General features: G+C 52.3%; 1 protein-coding gene across 2 annotated transcripts in view; it reads right to left on the bottom strand.

The window, feature by feature from the left end:
* Positions 1–19816, bottom strand: part of GRIK3 (glutamate ionotropic receptor kainate type subunit 3) — a 225299-nt gene that overhangs the window by 62041 nt on the left and 143442 nt on the right. For both annotated transcript variants that reach the window (XM_064493745.1, XM_010977514.3), the window contains exons 3-5: positions 18120–18377; positions 12418–12599; positions 10034–10087 (exon numbers count right to left, since the gene is read on the bottom strand). In XM_064493745.1, the coding sequence (XP_064349815.1) occupies positions 10034–10087; positions 12418–12599; positions 18120–18377 (494 nt within the window). The remainder of the gene's footprint in view (positions 1–10033; positions 10088–12417; positions 12600–18119; positions 18378–19816) is intronic.

Raw genomic sequence — 19816 nt, 5'->3', positions numbered from 1 at the left:
AAGGGAGTGTTTTATCTTTCCTAAGAGAGTAATTTTGAAATAGTCCAAACTTATGGTTATCAAAGGAGAAAGCTGGGAGAGGGATAAATTAGGAGTTTGGAATTAACAGGTATACACTACTGTATATAACACAGATAAACAAGGGCCTACTGTCCAGCACAGGGAACTATATTCAGTATCTTGTAATAACCTATAATGGAAAAGAATCTGAAAAATAATAGATGTATGGATAAAAATACATCACCGAATCACTCTGCTGTACACCAGAAACTATGACAACATTGTAAATCAACTAAACTTCAATTAAAACAATTAAAATAGTCTCTTCTCCTGGAACTGAAGGAGTACAGCTGACCTCCTCTTTCCCCTCGCCCCCAGATCACCAGCCAGGCCCCCTCACCCCTGCTTCCTAAGAGTGGTCAGCCTGTCTCTCTGTGGGCCAGGTCACGTCCAGTCTGGTGCAATGGGCAGGCCTGGTTCTAAAAGCTAGGAAGACAGGCCTGAATGCATGGGGGCCGCCCAGCTTCAGCCCCTCCCTCCAGCTCCAGCTCTGGGGCAAGGTGAGATGGTGAGGGAAGGAGGCAAAGGGAAAGAGGGGGGTTGGGTGCAGAGGGAGAAGCTAGGTGCTAAGCTGAAAAGAGATGGCAGGAGGTGAAGAGCAGCAGGCAGAGCTCCATCCTATTAAGCAAAACTACCCAAACTTGGAAATAAGGCAGACAGAGAACAGCATGTCCTTTTAATGTCACACAACGACATCACTTACCAGGCCCTCCCAGGACTGGGTAAGTCTCTGCGAGACAGCACCGAGATTTGACTTCACTGTTAGCTACCGGTTAAAGGCTCAGACTCTGGGTTAATGCATAGATTTCTGCCTGTAGAAAAGATAATCCTCAAGGTGGTGATTTTACTGCCCTGTAGGACATTAATCCATTTTGTATCTTACCCAGCCGTCTCGTTCTCTGTTCCCCCCGCCCCACCAAATACCTATAAATACTCAATCTTTCAAATGCTCTTTGAACCAGCCTTGTCATCCTTCTGGTTCCTTTGTTCACGAGTTGGATTCACCTCTGACATATTCATTCTATATTTGCATAAGAGTTACGTTACTTTTTTTTTTATTTTATTGAAGTATAATCAATTTACATGCTGTGTCAGTTTCTGGTGTACAGCATATTGATTCAGTTATACATATGTATATTCTTTTTAATATTCTTTATCATCATAATTATTACAAGATATTGAATATAGTTCCCTGTGCTAAACAGTAGGATCTTGTTATTTATCTATTTTATACATAGTACTTAGTATCTGCAAATCCCAAACTCCTAATTTATCCCTCCCACCCTCCCCCTTTGGTAACCATAAGTTTGTTTTCTATGTCTGTGAGTCTCTTTCTGTTTCGTAAATAAGTTTCATTTGTGACATTCTTTTAGAATCCACAGATAAGTGATATCATATTTTCGTCTTTCTGTTTGATTTACTTCACTTAGTATGACAATCTCCAGGTCCACTCATGTTGCTGCAAATGGCATTATTTCATTCTTTTTTATGGCTGAGTAGTGTTCCATTGTATAAATAACCACAACTTCTTTATCCAGTCATCTGTCCGTGGACATGTCCGTTGCTTCCATATCTTGGCTATTACACATGTTACTTTTTGAAACATATCCATTGTCAGTCTAGATTGGCCCCATCCCACTAGGGGGGGAAATGAGTCTTAAAGTCTGAGCGCCTCCTCTTCTATTGCCTCTTCTTTTCCATACTCTTCCTTCACCCAGCTGTCTTTCACCCTGGCCCCTGGCCTGTCCTCTTTCCTGGTTCCCTCAATTCAGTCACTCCATCTCATGCTGGGGCCAGTGTACTTGTCTCTCCATGGCTGCAGCCGTCAGGAGTAACATCCGGCCCCATCAGGGTCCCAGCTGCACTTAAATCGATGATGGCTCGTGGAAAGACGATGAGGGATCAGACCTGGAGCCCGCAGAGCAGCTCTTTCCTCTGGTCTCTGAGGTGTTCCTAACTCACACTAAACTCCTTCTGTTCGTCCTGTACCCCCAATTGGCCTCCTTCTGGAAGACACTGTGTTAGTTTCCTCTTTGAAGTTTTAGGGTTTAGGGGAGAAGCTGGGAGCAGATTTGAGCCCAGGTGAGAAAGTTCAGTCCCAGCCTTGCCCAAACAAATAAGACCCTGATTCCAGGCCAGGATTTGGGATAGGTAAGGGGCTGGGGGAAAGCAGGAAGCAGGGTCTTGAGCAGATGGAGGGGTCCCCACTGAACTGGCCAGAGGGTCTCTACGGCCCCTCTCTCAGCAGGGAGTGGAGGACGGGCGGGGCACTCAGCCCTGCGCGTGGAGTATATCACCTGATTGTCGCAATCCCCCGTCAAGCAGGTATTTAACAGTACTCCCTTTTACAGAGGAAACAGAGCCAGAGGGGCGAGGTGACCTGTCCAAGGTCAGGAAGGCAGCGCAGAATTTGTACCCAGATCTGTCTCAAGGGTGCGCTGGAGCTGGCTCGCACTGGCTTGCGGGAGCGCACTGTCAGCACCTCCTCCTGACTCTGCGTTCAGTGACAGCTCATTCACAGCTTGATATTGGCCACAGTGGGAGTATTTACACTATAAAAATAGGCAGGCACTACAAATTCAGGTTCCCCTGGCACTTGGGACTTTGTTGTACACATTTCCTGGTGCACCACGTCTGTCCTCTTCAGGAATCCCCAAGCTTTATGTCCTCAGCGGTTATCAAACACAAGACACGTGTCAGAATTGTCTTTGGAGCTTTTTTGTTTGTCTGTTTTTTGGAAAGTATAGGTCATGGAGGGTCTGGGGTGGGGTCGGGTCAGTCTGTGTTTTCCACTAATCTAAGCTATTACTCCTGACTGGGCTTAGATGGGGATACCTGTGGATTCAGGGAGGGGCAGCAAGGAGAGGGTGGACACACCAGAAAGAGGCCTCTTTCCCCACAGCTCCTCCCTGAATCCAGCTCACTGGGCGGCCCCAGGTAACAGTTATAAGCAAAGACCATGAGGCCAGGCCATCTGGGTTCCAGTGTCATCTACTCTCCTAACCTCAGTTGCCTCACCTGCAAAATGGGGATGATACTGGTACCTACCATCTAGGGTGGCCATGAGGAAGATACGGGTTAACAGATGTTCTTAGAACATGCTTGGTGCGTGGTAGACATTATGGACGTGCTGACAAATATTCATATTCTGCATTCTCTGGCAGCAGGTTGAGACAGCTGTAGGACACAGCCCCCAGGGACATGACTGGGTTATTGGAGGAGAGCAGCAGACGTGAGCCGCATCCTCCCCACCTCACCCCTCCTGGCAACATCAAAACAACCCCGATGAGCTCACATACACTGAGCACCTGTAAACTGTTTCTAAGCGCCGTATGTGTTAACTCACGTAATTCACATTTCCACTTTATGAAGTGGGTGTTATTATCTAAGAGGAAGGAACTGAGTTGCAGAGAGGCTACGTCTTTTACTCAAGGTTACATAGCTGGGGAGCAATGGCGTCAAACCCAGGCCGCCAGGTCCCGAGAATCCCCGCTGTCCTGTGCCCTCGGTTCCCACCCACTGGCCATGCCAGCCACCCTCCACACAGCACTCAGAGGGGTCTTCCTGAAGAATAAATCCAATCCTGTCACTCCCCGGCTTAACATATTTCAATGGCTCCTTCTTGCCTTCTCAGAATAAAGGACAAATTCCTTAGGATAGTTCACAAGGCTTTCCACCCCTCCAGTCTCACTTTTCTTCCCACCTCCTCCCACCTTCCGCCCCAGGAACACTGAACTACTTTCGTCCCCCTTTCCTACCCCTCGCTGGTCCTTGCCCCCGTCATGAAGCCAGCCACCTTCTGTGTGCACTTTATCCCCTGGCTGGGACGCCTGTCCTCACCCTTCTTGGGTGGGCTCTCCTCCGAGATTCAAGCTTCTGGGAAGCCTTCCCTGACTACTACTCTGCACAAACAAAATAGGGCGGGCCAGGGGTACCTCTTCTCTTATCCTGGGACCTCTTTGCTTTCACCCTACTGATAACAATTGTCTATGTCTGTGTCTGTCTCCCCTGTGAGCCCCTAAACTAAATACCTCTGTCACCCAAAGTAGAAAGAAAGAGTCGGGTAGCTCTCTGGGGCACCTACACAGCACTGGAAAGAGCCTGGAATGGTGAGACTAGTGTTTTACACCCTCCTCTCGGGGGAGCTTTCTGTGGGGCTGCAAGTTAGGACCTCTATGGGACGGCTTTAGAAACAGGACATCTTCCCCAAGCAGCCTTTGAAGGAGGAGAGTCTGGGGAGATGGAGGGATTTTGTTTTGTAGACTATGGAATGCAAGTTTGGGGCCAGAGTTGAACTGCTGCAGCCATGGAAGAGAAGCTGAGCTCTGCCGCCAGGGGGCGTTCTCCTCACTCTTCCCCTGCGTGGCGCTCAGCCTCTTTTCCAGTTCAGTGTTAACCTGATACCTAAGGCCTGAAAGATGCCCAACATTAGCCTGCCAGGGGAAACTCACCAGTTCCCCTAGAGCCTGTGGCCAGCTGGACTCAGTGGGAAGGTGGCACCTCTGGCTTTGGTGGGGGCTCGGGTGCTGATGACATCAGCCCTTCCAGTGTCCAGATGCACCACTGTGTTGGCTGACACTCCTACAGAGGCTATGGCCAATCACTGTCACTGCTGGGGTCACCTTCATCTCTGTCACCCTGAGCCTGGGCTTAGCCGCAAAGTGGCACTGAATGCCACCCTCCCTGTGACCTGAAGGCAGTGACAACAGAGAGCTGGAAAAGAGGCTTCTTTGTCTGGCTCTGATTTTTCATCCAAACTGCCCTGGGCTGAGACCCCATGTGCTGTACACAGTGAACTGTGCACAACCTTGCTGCTTGGCAAAAAGTTGCTGTTCTCCATGCCAAATGTTGACACATTGAATTCAGTATCGACGAGGGACCTTTTAGAAACATTCAGCATAACATAATAGACTAATTCATTAGTACCCCATGGGTCTGACTGGGTAGAAGCTGCAGCTCAGAAAACATCGCCTTAAGGAATGACAGATGAAAATATCTTTCCCATGATATAACTGTTATTGCCGGGAAGTGGCATTAATTGTGATTGCTTATCTATTAATTTATTATAATTCTTTTTTCACCTCAAGGCTTTTACCTACACATGACATGTACCAGGGGCTCAGCTGGGGCTGATTAACGCGGGGTTATCTGGGAATGGCTCAAAGCTGGCTGGAACAGATAATGGCAGCTGGGGTAATTAAAATGTCTTCTGCGTGGGAGAAGCGAGTTTGGAGAATTTTTTTAGAGGCGAAGAACTTGGTGACATGGGTTTCCTAAAGGGAAGGAGGTAAATGCCAAATGCCACTGCCCTCCCAAGTACAGCCACGACTGACCAATGGGCACAAAGAGGCAGAATCACGAGGTAGACTCATAAGCCAATGGGGCTGGAAGGAGGATCGTGGAGCTGGAGCCGGAAGCTGGATATGGGGACCTAGGAGACATAGCTGATGCCCTGGCACGCGGGAAGCTGCCGGGAGATACCATGGTACCACCCACCTCCCCACTATGCCCGGCAACACACACACATATTCCACTACAGAAATGTTCGTATCACAGGGACTGTGCCTCCCTGGAAGGATCGGTTCTCCCTGACCCTCAGAGAGGCATGGGGAGGAAGGGCTATGGGCTGGAACAGAAGTCAGGAGTCAAGGCTTCTATCACTGATCTGCTGTGAGGCTCTGGGCAGTTCACTTGACCTTTCTGGTCCGAGGTTGCCACATCAATCAACGGGGAGCACAAACTCTGCCCTGTGGAGGGGAAAATCAGAAATGTGGAGAAAGGGCTTTGGAACCTGTGAAGTGTGGGCACGGCTGGGATTTGTGGAGGCTTCGTTCTCCCCCATCAGTGTCAATCATGTGATGCCAGGACCATCACGGCCTGGGGAATTGGAGCTGGATCCGGCCAGAGGAAGCCGGGCAACACTGCATGCAGGCTCTCAGCACCAGCTTCAGCAGAGGGCTTTGGACAAGCTGGACAGCTCCCAGCTGGTCCAAATCCTTGCTCTGTCCCTTTCTTACTGAGTGGCCTCTTTGAGCCTCTTTGAACTGGGAAAGTTGTATCTCCCTTGGAGAGTTGATCTGAGTCTTGGTGAGATGGGGTATGCTGAGCACACAAAAAACATCAGCAGGAGTTATTTAATTAATCGATTTAACTCTTACACAGTACTAAATGCCAGGCACTCTCCTCAGTGCTCTACTGATGTCAACATACTTAATGCTCAGCATAACAATCCTATGAGGCAGTACTGTTGTCATGGCCTATATGGGGGATGAGGCACCATGAGGCGAAACTTGCCCGAGGAAGTAGAAGAATCTCTATTCTAACTCAGGCAGACCAGCACCGGAGTCTGTGGTCTTCACTCACTGTTGCTATGATGAGGATGTTAACTTCACTGATCACTTTCTCCTTTGTATTGTACTCATTTATTCACTCAGGCATTAATGAGCACCTACTGTATTCTAGGCACTATTTGGGCACTAGAGATAGAGGTGAACTGGGCATGGTCCTTGATCCTTAGACGCATGAAGGAAGCCCACCAGCTGGTGAGCTTTGTGTTGATGTATCTCTATACACCTCCTCCCATCCAAGTGACTAGCTCGGTACCTGGGACCTTGAGGGCATATGCATGTGGCTGCTGGATGAGTAAATGAATGACAGAACTAACGAATGTAGAAGCAGGGGAAGTGTATACTCTCTGGGGCTGGGATCCTGCTCCAGGTTGCTAGGATACTGCCCTGCGCCTCCCTCCAAGGCTTCCATCCTTGACCCCACGCCGGCAATGGCATTGATGTGGAAGGCACTGAGGTCCCTGAGGTGGTGCCGTCTCCAGAGTCTTGCCCAGAAGGTCAGGTCAAGCCACAGGGCTGAGGGGCCAAAGCTTCGGCTCTCTGAGGGGACATTCCCATCTGGCCTTGGAATGAAGGGGTGAGCCAGATGGAGATGCTTTTAATTGACTGTCTGGACCTGGGACTGGGAGGGAGCAAGGCCCAGAGAGGGATTCACCTCAGGCCCTATGTGGACACACTGGACGAGGGGGCAATTCCTTGTGTGAGTGAATGAGATGTGTGGATTTTGTTCCTGCCGCTTCTACAGGGACCCCGCCGCCAATGCCCCAAGCCCTTCCACTTGGTGGTGCGTCTTAGATTCTGTGAGTCCACTGTACTCGGCCTCCCACTGCCGGACCTCAGTGAGTGGCCAAGGAGTGGTCACCTGCCCCAAGGAGGGTTTCTACAATCTGGCTGATGCTAGCCCCTACCCTGAGACACCTGAGAAATGTGGAGTGGCCTTTATTTGTTTGTCATCAGGCCTGGAAGTCAGTCAGCGGGGACAGGGATGCTAAACATTCCAGAGTTGGTGGGACATTCTGGAATGATGAACTGTCTAGCCCCAGGTGCTGTACAGTGCCCCGTTGAGAGGTGGTGACTGATGATTGGCCAGTCAGCATTTTGACCTGGGGAAGGTCAATAATACTCTAGAAGGACGTGGTGAGATGTGGCAGAGGTAGAACAGATGGTCAGTTTGGATGTGATGATCCCAGGACAGCTACGAGGAGCTGAAGTTTCCAGGGAACGGGGACTGCGAGGAAGGAGCAGAGGCCAAGAGCAGGGGAGGGAGCAATGGGCAGAGAGAGGGAACGGAAGAGCCCGGCTGAGGCTCGGGGCAGAACCATAACCCCCATGATGTCCAGAGTCGCTCTGGATCAGAACCCCCTCACGTCTGCTCCTGTGGCCTGGTGGTTCATTCCTGAGCCCCTAATGTCTTAAGGTCACTGAGTGAATTCTGCTCCTTAAAACCAAGAGGCCAAAGGAGGGATCTGAGGCTTGGCAGCATCATGACTACTTACTCCCATTTTAAAGTCAAGGGAACTGAGGCTCAGAGAAGTTAAGCAATCTGCCCACACGCACAGCCAAGAGGTGGTGAAGCAGGGACTTTCATCCTTATCTGTGCCTCCAAGGTCTGCTCTCCTGTCACCACACCGGAAAGTAATGTGGAAGGTGGATGGGTCGGGCCTGCAGGGGGACCGCAGCAGTCCTGGGAGGTCTGCCTGCCCCTCCCTTGTATTCTCCTGTCGTGGACTCCAGGGCTCTGCCACAGCAACTCAGAGCGGCGAGGACTCAGGGAGATGAGCCAGCAGGACGGAAGTGGCTGTTTGGGACCCCTAAGGGCCCAGAGATTGGTCTCAGCGCCCTAGGAGCCCAGGGTGGGATGGACAGGGCTGCCATGCTGGAGACAGAGCCTTGGGCGCCTGGAATGTGCCCTTACTTCCCTACCTTGCTGCTCTGCCCTGCTTCTAGATCCAAATGGAGGTGGAATATTGGGGATCTGATGGCCTCATCCTCTAGCCATTAGGCTTTCCCAAGGGAGAAGTCAGCTTGGGTGGGTAGAAATTCAGAAGGGACTCAGGAGAAGTGCCTGGTCTCAGTCACCAGCTGCCAGGACCCCTTTCTTCCACCATGTCTCCTGGCAGGCCCCCAGGTCTGAGCTCTGGATCATGAGAGTGGGCAGGAAGGCCCCTGAGCTCTGCCCTGGGCCCAGGCTCTAGTGGGTGGGGGGTGTAGAGAGAGTAATAAGGAGTGGTGGCTGGTAAATGCTTAGTAACCAGCTCTTCGGGGAGGGAGGGTAAAATCTCTTACTTGTAGCATTTGCCAACTTCTATGGTATAAATACTCCCACTGTGGCTGATTTTAAGCTACCTACAAGATGTCATTGAATGTGGAGTTAGGAAGAGATGAACACAACTGGCTCTCGCAATCAACCAAATCAAGCATTTCCACACCTCCCTGGAGAGCTCACCTGCCTCTTGGCCTTTGCTTATGCTGTTCCCTCTATGTGGAATACTCTTCCTCCTTCTCCTTGGTGAACTCCTATTGATCCTTCAAAATGCAGTTCAAGCATCTTCTTTCTTGTAAAGGCTGCCAGAAATTTTCGACCTTTGCCGAGCCCTGCGGCACCTGGCGTCTCCTTCCACTGTGCCCTGTGGCCATCTGCCCAGTCCTGTGATGGCACAAGCCTGCCGAATGAGCTAGATACAGAGATGCAGACTGGATAGGCTGGGAGCTCCTTGAGGGCCAGTCATCTTAAGATTCTCCGCTGAGCACAGGCGCTGGGTGAGGAATGTTAACTGGGTGCTGGATGAGTGAAGGAACACAGGTAGAGCCTGCAGGGCTGCAGCGGCAAGTCTGACGCAGATTTCAGGAGCTCATTTCAACCACACGATGGTTAGCAATGCCATTACTCGCCCCAGACCTGGGCTGGGTGGAAGCTTCCACCTGGGACCCCAGTGATGTCTGAGGGCATCTGGCTCCAAGGCAGGGTGGCTGGGGATGGGTGACCCTTTGGCTCAGGGATCTCTTTATTCTGCTGATCTCAAACCACAACTAATTATCCTAATGGGTTTAAACGGCCCTAAATGTTCTCAGGGTTTGGACAGGACCCATCTGGAACCTGAGGTGGGCTGGCCCGGCTGGCGGTGAGTGGGCAGACTTCAGTGTGCATGCCGCAGGAATTCAAAGCAGCATCTCCTGCTGTTGTGTGAGGCCTGAGACCTGTGTGGGGACACGTGGGCCAGGGCTGAGGGTCATCGCCATCCTAACGGTGCTTCACACAAGCCAGGCACTGCTCTTAGCACTTGACGTCATGGACTCATTTGGTTCTCACAACAATGCTAGGAGGTCGGAGCCACGATCGTGCCCCTTTTGCTGAGGAAGGTTAGATGACCTTCACAAGGTCTCCCGGCCAGCAAGCAGAGGGGCCTGTGTTCACACCGGCAGGTTCTAGAGTCCCTGCACTTAGTGGCAACGTGATGTCACCCCTCCAAGTTGGCGGGCCACAAAGATAAATCTGTGGCCTGGCCTGGGGCCACGCCTACAGCTGTAGAAAGCAAGTCCAGCCTGCAGCAACTGTCCCCACCAAGGCTGACCATGTTCCAAAGGAGCCCCACCCCGACCCCTGCCAATACCCAGAGGTACGTTACCAGAGTAGTGAAGATGAAGTGGTAGTACTCGGTCATCATACCCATGGCCATGGCCTGCGGGAAAGCAGAGCGTCAGCACCCTGCAGGGGACACCCGAGGAGCCCTTCCCCCTCCCCCCTCCACTCCAGGGTTGGGGGGCACGGTGTGAGGACCGGGGACAGGAGAGGCTGGCAAGGGGTGGGGGAGGCTGGCCTCTAAGAATGGGACGTCCTCTGAGACCACCTCCCGACAGTGACAGTGACTGGCAGACAACAGTGCATTTCACCCCGGCGTGTGCAGGAAAACCACCTGCAACACATTAAAACGCGGAATCTTGGACCACTCTCTCCAAAGATTCCAAATTCCGCGGGGCCCACATATCTGCCTTTTTAGTAAGCATCTCTGGGACTGCCACACTTGGAGAAATGCTGATGAAATCCGTCCAACACCGCCTTCTCAAGTGCCCTGACTCTGCTCAGCTGAACTCACAGTCCTGGCTTCAGACAGAGTCTGTGGGAGTCCGGCCCCCAGCAGCCCAGCCAGGCCCAAGGAGGGGGTCTGTCCTCAGTCTGAGCCCCCCCCCCCCCAGTAGGGCTGAGACTTCCCTGCTTCCCGGCTCCTGGCTGACCGCACAGCAGGGCCACGTGGCTGCTGTGAATTATTATTACATACCATCACGAAGTCTACATTATATACTGTGTGTTTTATTAGAAGTCTGTAATCTGTAATAGTAATGACCATGATGCATTTTCTACAGAGTTCTTCAGAATGCGGGCCCACAAAGTGCTCAGAGGGGAAATGTCACTGGGTCAAGCGCACTTTGAAAATGCCTCATATTCCTCCCCGTCTCGGAGGCTCACAACCCGTATCCTCAGGTTAAAGGCTCAAGAAGCTCTCTGTACACAGACACGCTCACCTTTGCTTAGCTCAGTGTTATGCTAAGTGCAGAATATTCATTTTTAATTCTAGAAGTTTTCAGTCAGAAAACTGGGGAGTAAATGCTGGCTTCCTGGCTGGATGACCGCAGGTGCATTCCTTTCTTCTTGGGCCTCAGTTTCCTCACCTGTAAACTGAGTGTGATCATCGTCCCCACGTCCCCCGGTGGTGGTAAATGAGGAGCCGTGTGTACCCGGCACAGAGGAACTCCTCAGTAAGCCCAAGCTGGGATTGTCTTTATTATCCTGTTGCGCATGCCCAGAAGAGAAGGGATGCACTGGGCCCAGCTGGCCGGGAAAGCGAGGGCTGAGGGACTTCTGGGGAGCGTGTGTCTCCTCCATGGCGACTTTAAAGAAGTATCACATCCACTGGCAACTGAGCACTGGGATAAACTTTGCCCCATCTCACCGATTCCTCCAGAACCATAAGAGATAGGCATCATTCACAGTATCTACACGGGAGGGGATGACTCCGCGGCCACTTGCTCTAGGGTGCACAACACACACGGGTAGGAGCAGGGTTCAAGCTCTCAAATGAGCTTTCGAGCTACTGTGTGGAGGCGCCTAGAGTGGGGCTTCCTCTGGGGGAAGACAGAGGCTGCCATTCGGCTTGGGTACCCCTCACAGGGTGGGCCTTAAATACATCCCTGCTCCTGCATCCCTGTGTCCCCTCCCTGCCACCTACATCTCCCAGGGTCGTGTGTCAGGGCCACAAAGAATGCCTCCTCCAATCAGCAGGGACGCTTTCTGGGACCACATAATTGCCTTTTACTCAAAGCACTGGCTCGAATCAGAGTGGGTTTGGTTTCAGGTGTGGCACCCTTGGAGGGGGCTATGAGGGATTTCGCCGTTCATCCCTTGGGTGGCTGGCAGAGCTCGCTCGGGTTCCCAGCACACCAGGCTGGGCTGTGTCGGGAAGGGAGGCCCGGCCAGGACTGAGAGCCATTCTCCTCCCCCACTGTCGCTGCAGAGCTGAGCAGATGGTGCGTGGAGCCTTGATAAACCTCATAGTAATAGGAAAGTGACACCGAGTGCTGCGGGCTGAGGGATTAGTGGCTGGAAGAGGCAGTGAGGTGCTCTGGGGGCTGTTCCTGAGACCCTCAGGTCTCTCTGTGTTCCCCAAAGTGTTCTGTTCCCTCCTGGCAGCCCCTGCCTCCCACGTGCCCCGAGGTGGCATGGAAACCAGCATCTGCTCAGCACCTTCCAGGCGCCAGGCCTGGCTGGGGCGGCTCAGTCATCACCTCATCTCATCCTCACACCAACTCAGAGTATCAAGACTACTATGTCCATTTTGCTGCTGGTGAAACTGAGGCTCACAAAGTGACCACCCAAGGTCATACGGCCAGAGAGAGGCAGACTACGGGTCAAACTTGGATCTCGCTGACCTCATGCCTGTATTTGGGAAGGAGCAGATGGGAGAAGTGGCAGGTGGATCCCAACCATCCCTCCCGCTGGCCAGCGCTCACGCACCTGCTTGAGGATCTGGGCGGCCATGATGTGGCTGCAGTCAAAGATAATGCGGAATTCCCGGCCTCGCTTCATCTCCTTGAGCAGTGGGCGCGAATCGTCAGAGTCGAGGGGGAGCTGGCGGATCTTCAGGCGGATGTTGTATCTCGATGGGGCCATGATGAGCTCCTGCAGCCGGATGAGCCCTGAGAGGCCCCAGGGTGCAAAAGACACATGTGTACACGTATACACAGCTGCAGGCGTCCACAGACTCGTGTGCATGCACACACCTGTGGCCACAGGCTTGCAGACACATGTGGACACCAACACGTGGCCCCCGGAGGTAGGTGCATGGACACAGCCATGTGTGTGCAGACACAGGCACCAGCACACCAGGGCATGGACACACGCACCCAGCTGTGCACGCCAGCACATGCACACAGACACATATAAACACGTGCTTACATGCACGTGCATGTGGATATAGACAGGACATACACTTGGGTTGATAAACACATGTTCACGCATGTAGATAAAGGTGTGTGCACACACAGACACGTGTACACACCTGCAGATTCAAAAGCAGGCACAGATAGCAAATCCCCACTGACTACACCTACCTGCTCCTCTCTAACCCGCTGGGTATAGAGACTTACGGAACCTGGATCAGGGGCACCGCCTCCTCCTCCTTCCTTCCTTCCAGCAACAGTGTGAGGCATGGGACATAACCTTCCTAAACATCCCTAGCAACCTGCTTCCAGGATACAGCCCCAGACTCCGCTGTACCAACTGCTGGACTGGGCAGGGCCAGCTGGTATTCATACCCAGCCCCCATCCCACCCCCAAGGGCAAGCTGCCTCCATAAACCTTACCCATTCTTCCAGGCTCAATGCAGCCATCTCCTCCACGAAGCCTACCCCTACTGCTCTGCCTGACAAGATGTCCCCACCCTACTCCCAGCCCTCCTTCCCAACTCCATGGCCTCCTCCTTCAGCACCAGCCCCCTCTGGCCTCATCGCACTCTCCTCGTCCTGTCCTAGGCTCCTGAACATCAGAGGCTGGGTCTCCACTTCCCCTAGCACAGGGCCTGGTACAAATTTCCATAATTGGCTTGACTACTGTTTTTTCCTCCCCACGCTGAAAAATCCATCGTCCACCTTGGCATTTTGCAAAACCTTAACCTGGGGACTTCCAGGGAAAACTGAATGTCACTTCCTGGAGACAAATGGCTTGCTTAGGTCTAATTAAGTTCATTTCCGTTTCCATTCCAAGGTCCGTTCTTGCTGACTCCTCTCTGCTTAGCCTGGAAGTGAGCCTGCTCGCTGTTCTCTGCAGCCCCACCCCACCGCAGGGAGGGCTTGGGCAGCACGGGGCCAGGGCCCCAAGCAGGCCATCCCCTCCCACCTGCTGGGCTCCTTGCCCATACTCAGGGCTCAGTGTCTCTGCATCCTGGCTGCACTGTCCACTCAGCCATGCTCCATTTCCCCACTAATAGCACTCTGGTGTTCCTTCAGGGAACAACTCCTCCCCCATGCTCAGTCTATGTGACTCAGGAGGGATCTGTCCCCACTCCAGGGGCATGGAATGTGGTCCTAGCCTGGTAATCAGCATACACATTCCTCCAGGCATTGGTATGGCCTTAGAGATGGATGTCTGACACCAGCTGGTCCTATCAGATGACCCCCAGGAACTGTGCCAGAGCCACTGGGAAGAGGTACCTCCCTTTCCATTTAACTCCAAATGGGGAGGAAGTAAGTCTAGGGGTCACCACATAGAACCTGAGAAGGATTCCAACAGGGTGGAAGTCAAGACACAGAGAAAATAAGCCCTAATGATACTCATTAAAGCCTCTGAAGCTGAAATTACTCCTGAACTTTCCAACAAATGAAACCCACACACCTCCCCCTCTTTGTTGCTTCAGCTAGTTTGTGATGGATTGAAGTTTGGAATCAGCTCTTGCAGTGGCCTCTATCTGGACAGAGTCCCGCCACACAGGCAGCCCACTTCGGGAGCCTCCCAACAGAGAGTCGGGGTTTCCAAGTCATTTCTGGTACATACACCTGGGTCTGTTTGGCTGCTCATTCCCATTTCCGAGAGCCAGACAGCAGGAAAGCAATCTGATGGGCATCCAACATTCCACTCTGCTGGGTAGGACAGAGATATATCTCTGTGGCCCAAGCCTCCCAAAACCTCCCCCAACAAACTTTGCCATCAGGAGCCCTCAGCCGCCTGGAGGTCTCAGATCCAGGTGCATGGCTGGGAGACGGCTCTGGAGTCCTGGAGCGGTCTGGATCAAACAGGGGCCCCAGTGCCTTCTAATACCAGACTTGACCTGGGGGCAGGGGACAGGAAGAGGCTATTAGACGACCTTAGCAGAGGAGGAAGGGGCCACAAGCCCCCCCCCCAAACACACAGCCTTACCCTCCCTCCTTAACTAATTCCAGTTCTTAGTTTGTCTGAATGATGCTGCCTGCTCACACCTGTCACCCCGCAAGGCCCTGAGTGCACCCTCTACTCTCACTCACTCAGTTTTCAGACCCAGGCACCGTCTCAGTAGGCACGTGGGCTTTGGGGACCCAGGACATGAGGACAGGGACAGCCTGGATGCTGGAGCAGAGGCCACCAGAGCTTTCTTGTCAGCCAAGTTCACTGCCCCGTGTAATGCACAGTGACCCACATTCTCCAGCAGCAAACGTCAGACCTCCTTCCCATCAGTGTACTCCCGAAGGAGACCACGGGCTCCTCTCGGCCCATCCCAGCAGAGGACTAGGCTCTTTGTTTGCCTGAGATGAGCTCTCCTTCCTGGCTGCTTCCCTAATCAATCTCTCTCAAAATATCTGCAGTGAATCACGGTTGTTGAAGTCATGCTTTTCACTTACAAAGCACTTCTGCATTCATTACCCTATTTAACCATTTCCCTGTCCTCGAAGGCATACAGAGTAGGGGCTTTTGTTCCAATGTGACAGATTGAGAAACTGAGGCCCATGGAGGCTAAGTGAACCTCCCAAGGTTTAGCAGCAGGCTAGCAAAGTGATCAAAATTCAAGACCTAATCTTTCTGGCTCCTGGGCTGGGGTCTTTGTCTCCAACCCAGCTTTTTCTAAGCCCCTTCCTTTCACTCTTGATATGAGTTTGTCTTTGTGTGCAGATTAGTTTTGGAAGGTGACCACGTGGCAAGGCTCACAGGGCAAACACTGCTGGTTCCTGTAATGATCATTCTTGATATTCTGTAACTGATGATTTGGCCTCCTGAAATCATGGGCCAAACTAATGACCAAAGTCGTTTCTACCCCTATGATCCCTGTGTTTTCCTGGACACTCAGTTAGCAGACTGGTTCCTGCTGTAACGCTTTCCACTTCGTGGATTTGATGACCCACAAGCTGTCCCGGCCCCTTGAAATATTCTGATTCTGGGAGCATACTTCTTACTACCCACTATTCTTCATCGACATTATATTATTGTTTGAGTGAATCCAGCTCTGAATTCCGACTACTGAGTCTCTTCTTGACCAAACCAGCTCCATCACTGACTTCCCTATGTTTTTAAATGTTTGTTGAACTGAATTGAATTGAATCTCCAGTTGAATTAAACTATAATTAAATCCTACAGGAAAGAGGGTGCTGGGCACTGGAAAGGGGGAAGAAATGAAGATGTTGTCCCATCTTCTTTTAGAATTTAATCCTATCACAGGGGAGTGAGTGCCCAGCCAGAGGTCACTGGTCATCAGAGCTAACAAGTGACATGTCCATACAGTCAAAGCTGGACATCCTTGGGGAGAGGAGGTTCCAGGCCTTGGCATCCACTCTGCCCAGTCTCACCGGTACAGCATCCACCTTCACGTCACAGCATCTCTTTCTCTGCAAAGCCTCTCTACTCTCACCCAGCCTGGAGGCCCCAGTACTGCCGGGCAGTGGTTTCTGCCAGTGTCTGTTCTGACCACTGTGTCCAGGACACCCCCACATATTTTCAGTATCACCTGTCACATCCAGTTCTTCTCTCCCATTCTGGCCCCAAGCTCTCTTCCAAGCAGCCCCTCAAATTCAGGCCTCCTTGCTTCCTGCCTGGGCCAGTACAGCCCCTCTGCTTCAGTCTTCTCACTCCAGGCTCTCTCCCAGTCCTCTGTGCACTGCTGTCAGAGCTCCCTTCTGAAACTCTGCTTTTAGTATTCTGCTTCTTTGCTCAACAACCCTCAATGGTCCTGGCTGCTGTTAAGACAAACCCAGAACTCTGAAGCTACACAGCAGAGACCTTGTACACAGCCTGTATATCTGACCTCCCCCCCCATGTTGGAACCCTCTCCCTCCACCAGACTGTCCTCTTGACGAGACTGCCCCACCTTCTCATTTTGTGCACATCGTTCCCCTTCCTGTAATGCCCTCCTGGCTCCTCTCCATGTCCATCCATCCCCAAGGCCAGGCTCATGTCTCCTCTCTGCCAAGTCAGCCCGGGCCAGCCAAGGCCAGGGAGCCGCCTCTCCCCAGGTGCCCTGGCTCTGACTGTCGGTGCCTGCCCCTGATGCTCAGCTCTGATGGCCTCTGGGCGGCCACTCACTCTCCTCCAATCTGACTACCTTCTCCAAAGAAGATGGCACAGCCACATCCTTATTTCTTCTTCCTCACCATTGCTCAAAGCACCCTTTTCCTACAATATTTAATTATAGTTTATTTCCATTTTACTTTTGGTTCAATTCAATTCAATTCAACAAACATTTCAACGTCTACATTGTACCAGGCTCTGCACTAAACCCTGGAGGCACAGAAGGCTTGTGGTCTAGAAGCAGAAACAGGCTCCAAGGTAGACAATCACTCATGGTCGTATGTTAAGACAGACAAAACTACAGGGCTGCAGAAACACTGGCCAGGACTGGGAGCTGGGCAGGAGCGCCCCTAAGGGGTACTTAGCAGGGGTGGGGGTCTCTGCCATCCAGGATCTTCTGTCTGGCACTTTGGGGACAGCAGGAACTCAAGAGAGGTTTGTCGAATCCCGACTTAACCGAACAGCTTCTGGCTGTCTTTCCTGAGGGATTCACCCCTACTAGTCCCATTCTCCATGAGGAGGTAATCAAGAGCTGACCCTGAATCACAGGCAGCCGAGAGGCGGCGGGCTCTCTCTCCAAGCTCGACGCTGCCGTTCTTGACTTGTCACGAGGGCAGAGCAGGGCCAGATGGGTTAAGTGACTTGCCAAGGTCACTCTCTCTTTAAAGGCTGGGCTAAGAAATGTCTTGGGACTTGAGTCTTCGAAAAGAAAGAGAAGGAGCGGAAACAGCTCCGTGCCGCCCAGCTAGCAAGGGCAGTGCGGGCACACAGCATGGGTGGTGGGTTGGAGTCCAGAGCCTGAGCCTGTAGCCAGCACGGGGCTGGGTGTTTTGGCTGCCGACGGGAATGTGTGAATGTGGGAGTGCAGGCAGGGGTGGGCGTGCATGTGCGAGTGCAGGTGCTCCGGTGGGTGCCGAGGGCAGCCTGGACCATGGTGCTGGGGTGGAGTGGGAGTGTGGGGAAGCTGCAGGGCAGGTGTGAAGTGTGCTGGGCTGGGTGAGGTGTGAGAGTGACCGGTGTGCACCAGGCTGTGGGTGAGTGCAGGGTGAGTACTGCTGTGGCTGGATGAGGCTGTAAGTGCAGACCTTTTCCCCAGGGACAGCTGAGTTGGGCGAGAGACAATGAGCTCAGTCCTGGGGCTGCGCCACCCTCACCCCCTGCCTTCGGCCCGGCCAGGCCTGGCTACCCACCTGTGCTGTCATCATAGACCACGGTGGCCGATCGCCACTTGAGGTACTGGACCAGGTCGAGGATGGCGTGGCTGAGAGAGGCATAGTCCGGGTACAGGTTCACGTAGAAGGTGTCTTTGTTGTCCAGTGGGTGGTGCTTCCAGCGCAGCTGGATGTGGGGCACCTCCAGCGCGTTGCAGATGGACTGGACAGCATTGGTGCAGGAGCCCTGGGATGGTCCAAAGATCGCCACCACCCCCAGCGCCAGCTGGTCACAGGCTGCACAGAAGGAGGGAGGGAAGGATGGTACAGGGGTCAGCGCTGTCTTATCAGGCAGCGGGCACTGTAGGCATGGGAGGCAGTGATCCTGGTGATCCCTCTGAGGGTGGACAACTGATGAGCTCTCTGAATCTCAGTTTCCTCATCTGGAAACTGGGGTTGTGATAGCCTCTGCCTCATGGGATCACAGGAAAGTCAAATGAGATAATGAGTATAAGACACAGCATAGCACTTGTGAAATAGAAATGATAATTTTTCTGGACATTAACATTGCTGTGATTAGAATCACCAGCTCTGTATCTGGCCCTATTCTGGGTGGGGGGGATGTTAAGTAACACATAGGAATGAAACACATACCTGCTGACGCCTCTTAAACCTCCAGCCCCTACTGTTCCCTAAAATCCAACTCATATGTCTCACCTCTCATACACCATCGCCATCTGGATGTCTAAGACGCATCTCAGACCTGATGTGTCCAATACCTAACCCCCTCTTCTCCTCTCAGCCTTCCCCATCCCAGTATATGACCGCTCCACAGTCCCAGTGCCTTATGTCCCAAACCGTGGTTTTGTCTTGACTCCTCTCCTCTTATAACCCACAACCCAACCCACCAGCAACTCCTGTTGCCTCACCTTCCAAGTATATCTGAATCTGATCACTTCTCTCCACTCCATTCTCATCCAAGCCACCATCATCTTTCGCTTGCAGTATTACAGAAGCTTCCTTACTGGTTCTGGCATCCTCCATAATCTTCCCTACCATCTTGCTTTTCAGAACCTAGGGTGAATGAGCCCTTTGCTCCAAGAGCTCCCATTTTACTCAGTCTAAAAGCTAAAGTCCTTACAATGATGAATGTGGTCCTGCTGTTGTAGCTTCTCCCCATTTCTGTTCCCTTCACCACCATCATATTGCTGACTTCATCTTCCACCCTTCTTGCCCTTCCTCACAGCCCTCAAGCCCCACTGGCTTCCATGAAGTTCCTCAAACACACTAAGCTCATGCCTGCCTCAGGGCCTTTGTACTTACTGTCCCTTCTGGCTGGAATGCTCTTCCCTCAGATATCCACATGACTCCCTACCTCCGTCCCTCCAGGTCTTTGTGTCTTAGTGTCTTAACAGCAATCCCTATCCAGCCACACTTCCAAAAACCCATACCTGCTTTGTTTCATTATTAAATGACCACCGAAGTCTTGTTCATTTGTTGACTTTCTCCTCCCACTAAAATGTAGTAAGCTTCAGGGAGGCAAGACCTTGATCTATGCTGTTTCTTGCTGTATCAACAGGGATTAACACAGTATCTGGTCTGAGTAGGTGTTTAATCGACATCTGCTGAGTGAATGGATGCTGAATCCCTGCCTTCAAATAGTTCACATTCCTGGGGGAGGCCGAGGGCTCAGGCAGGTCAGATAGCAGATGCTTCTGGGAAGGGCAGACATCAGT

The sequence above is a fragment of the Camelus dromedarius genome, chromosome 14 (genome assembly GCF_036321535.1).
Source record: "Camelus dromedarius isolate mCamDro1 chromosome 14, mCamDro1.pat, whole genome shotgun sequence".
Lineage (NCBI taxonomy): Eukaryota > Metazoa > Chordata > Mammalia > Artiodactyla > Camelidae > Camelus > Camelus dromedarius.
The sequence above is the reverse complement of the archived record's forward strand: the minus strand, read 5'-3'. Positions and strand labels throughout refer to the sequence as shown.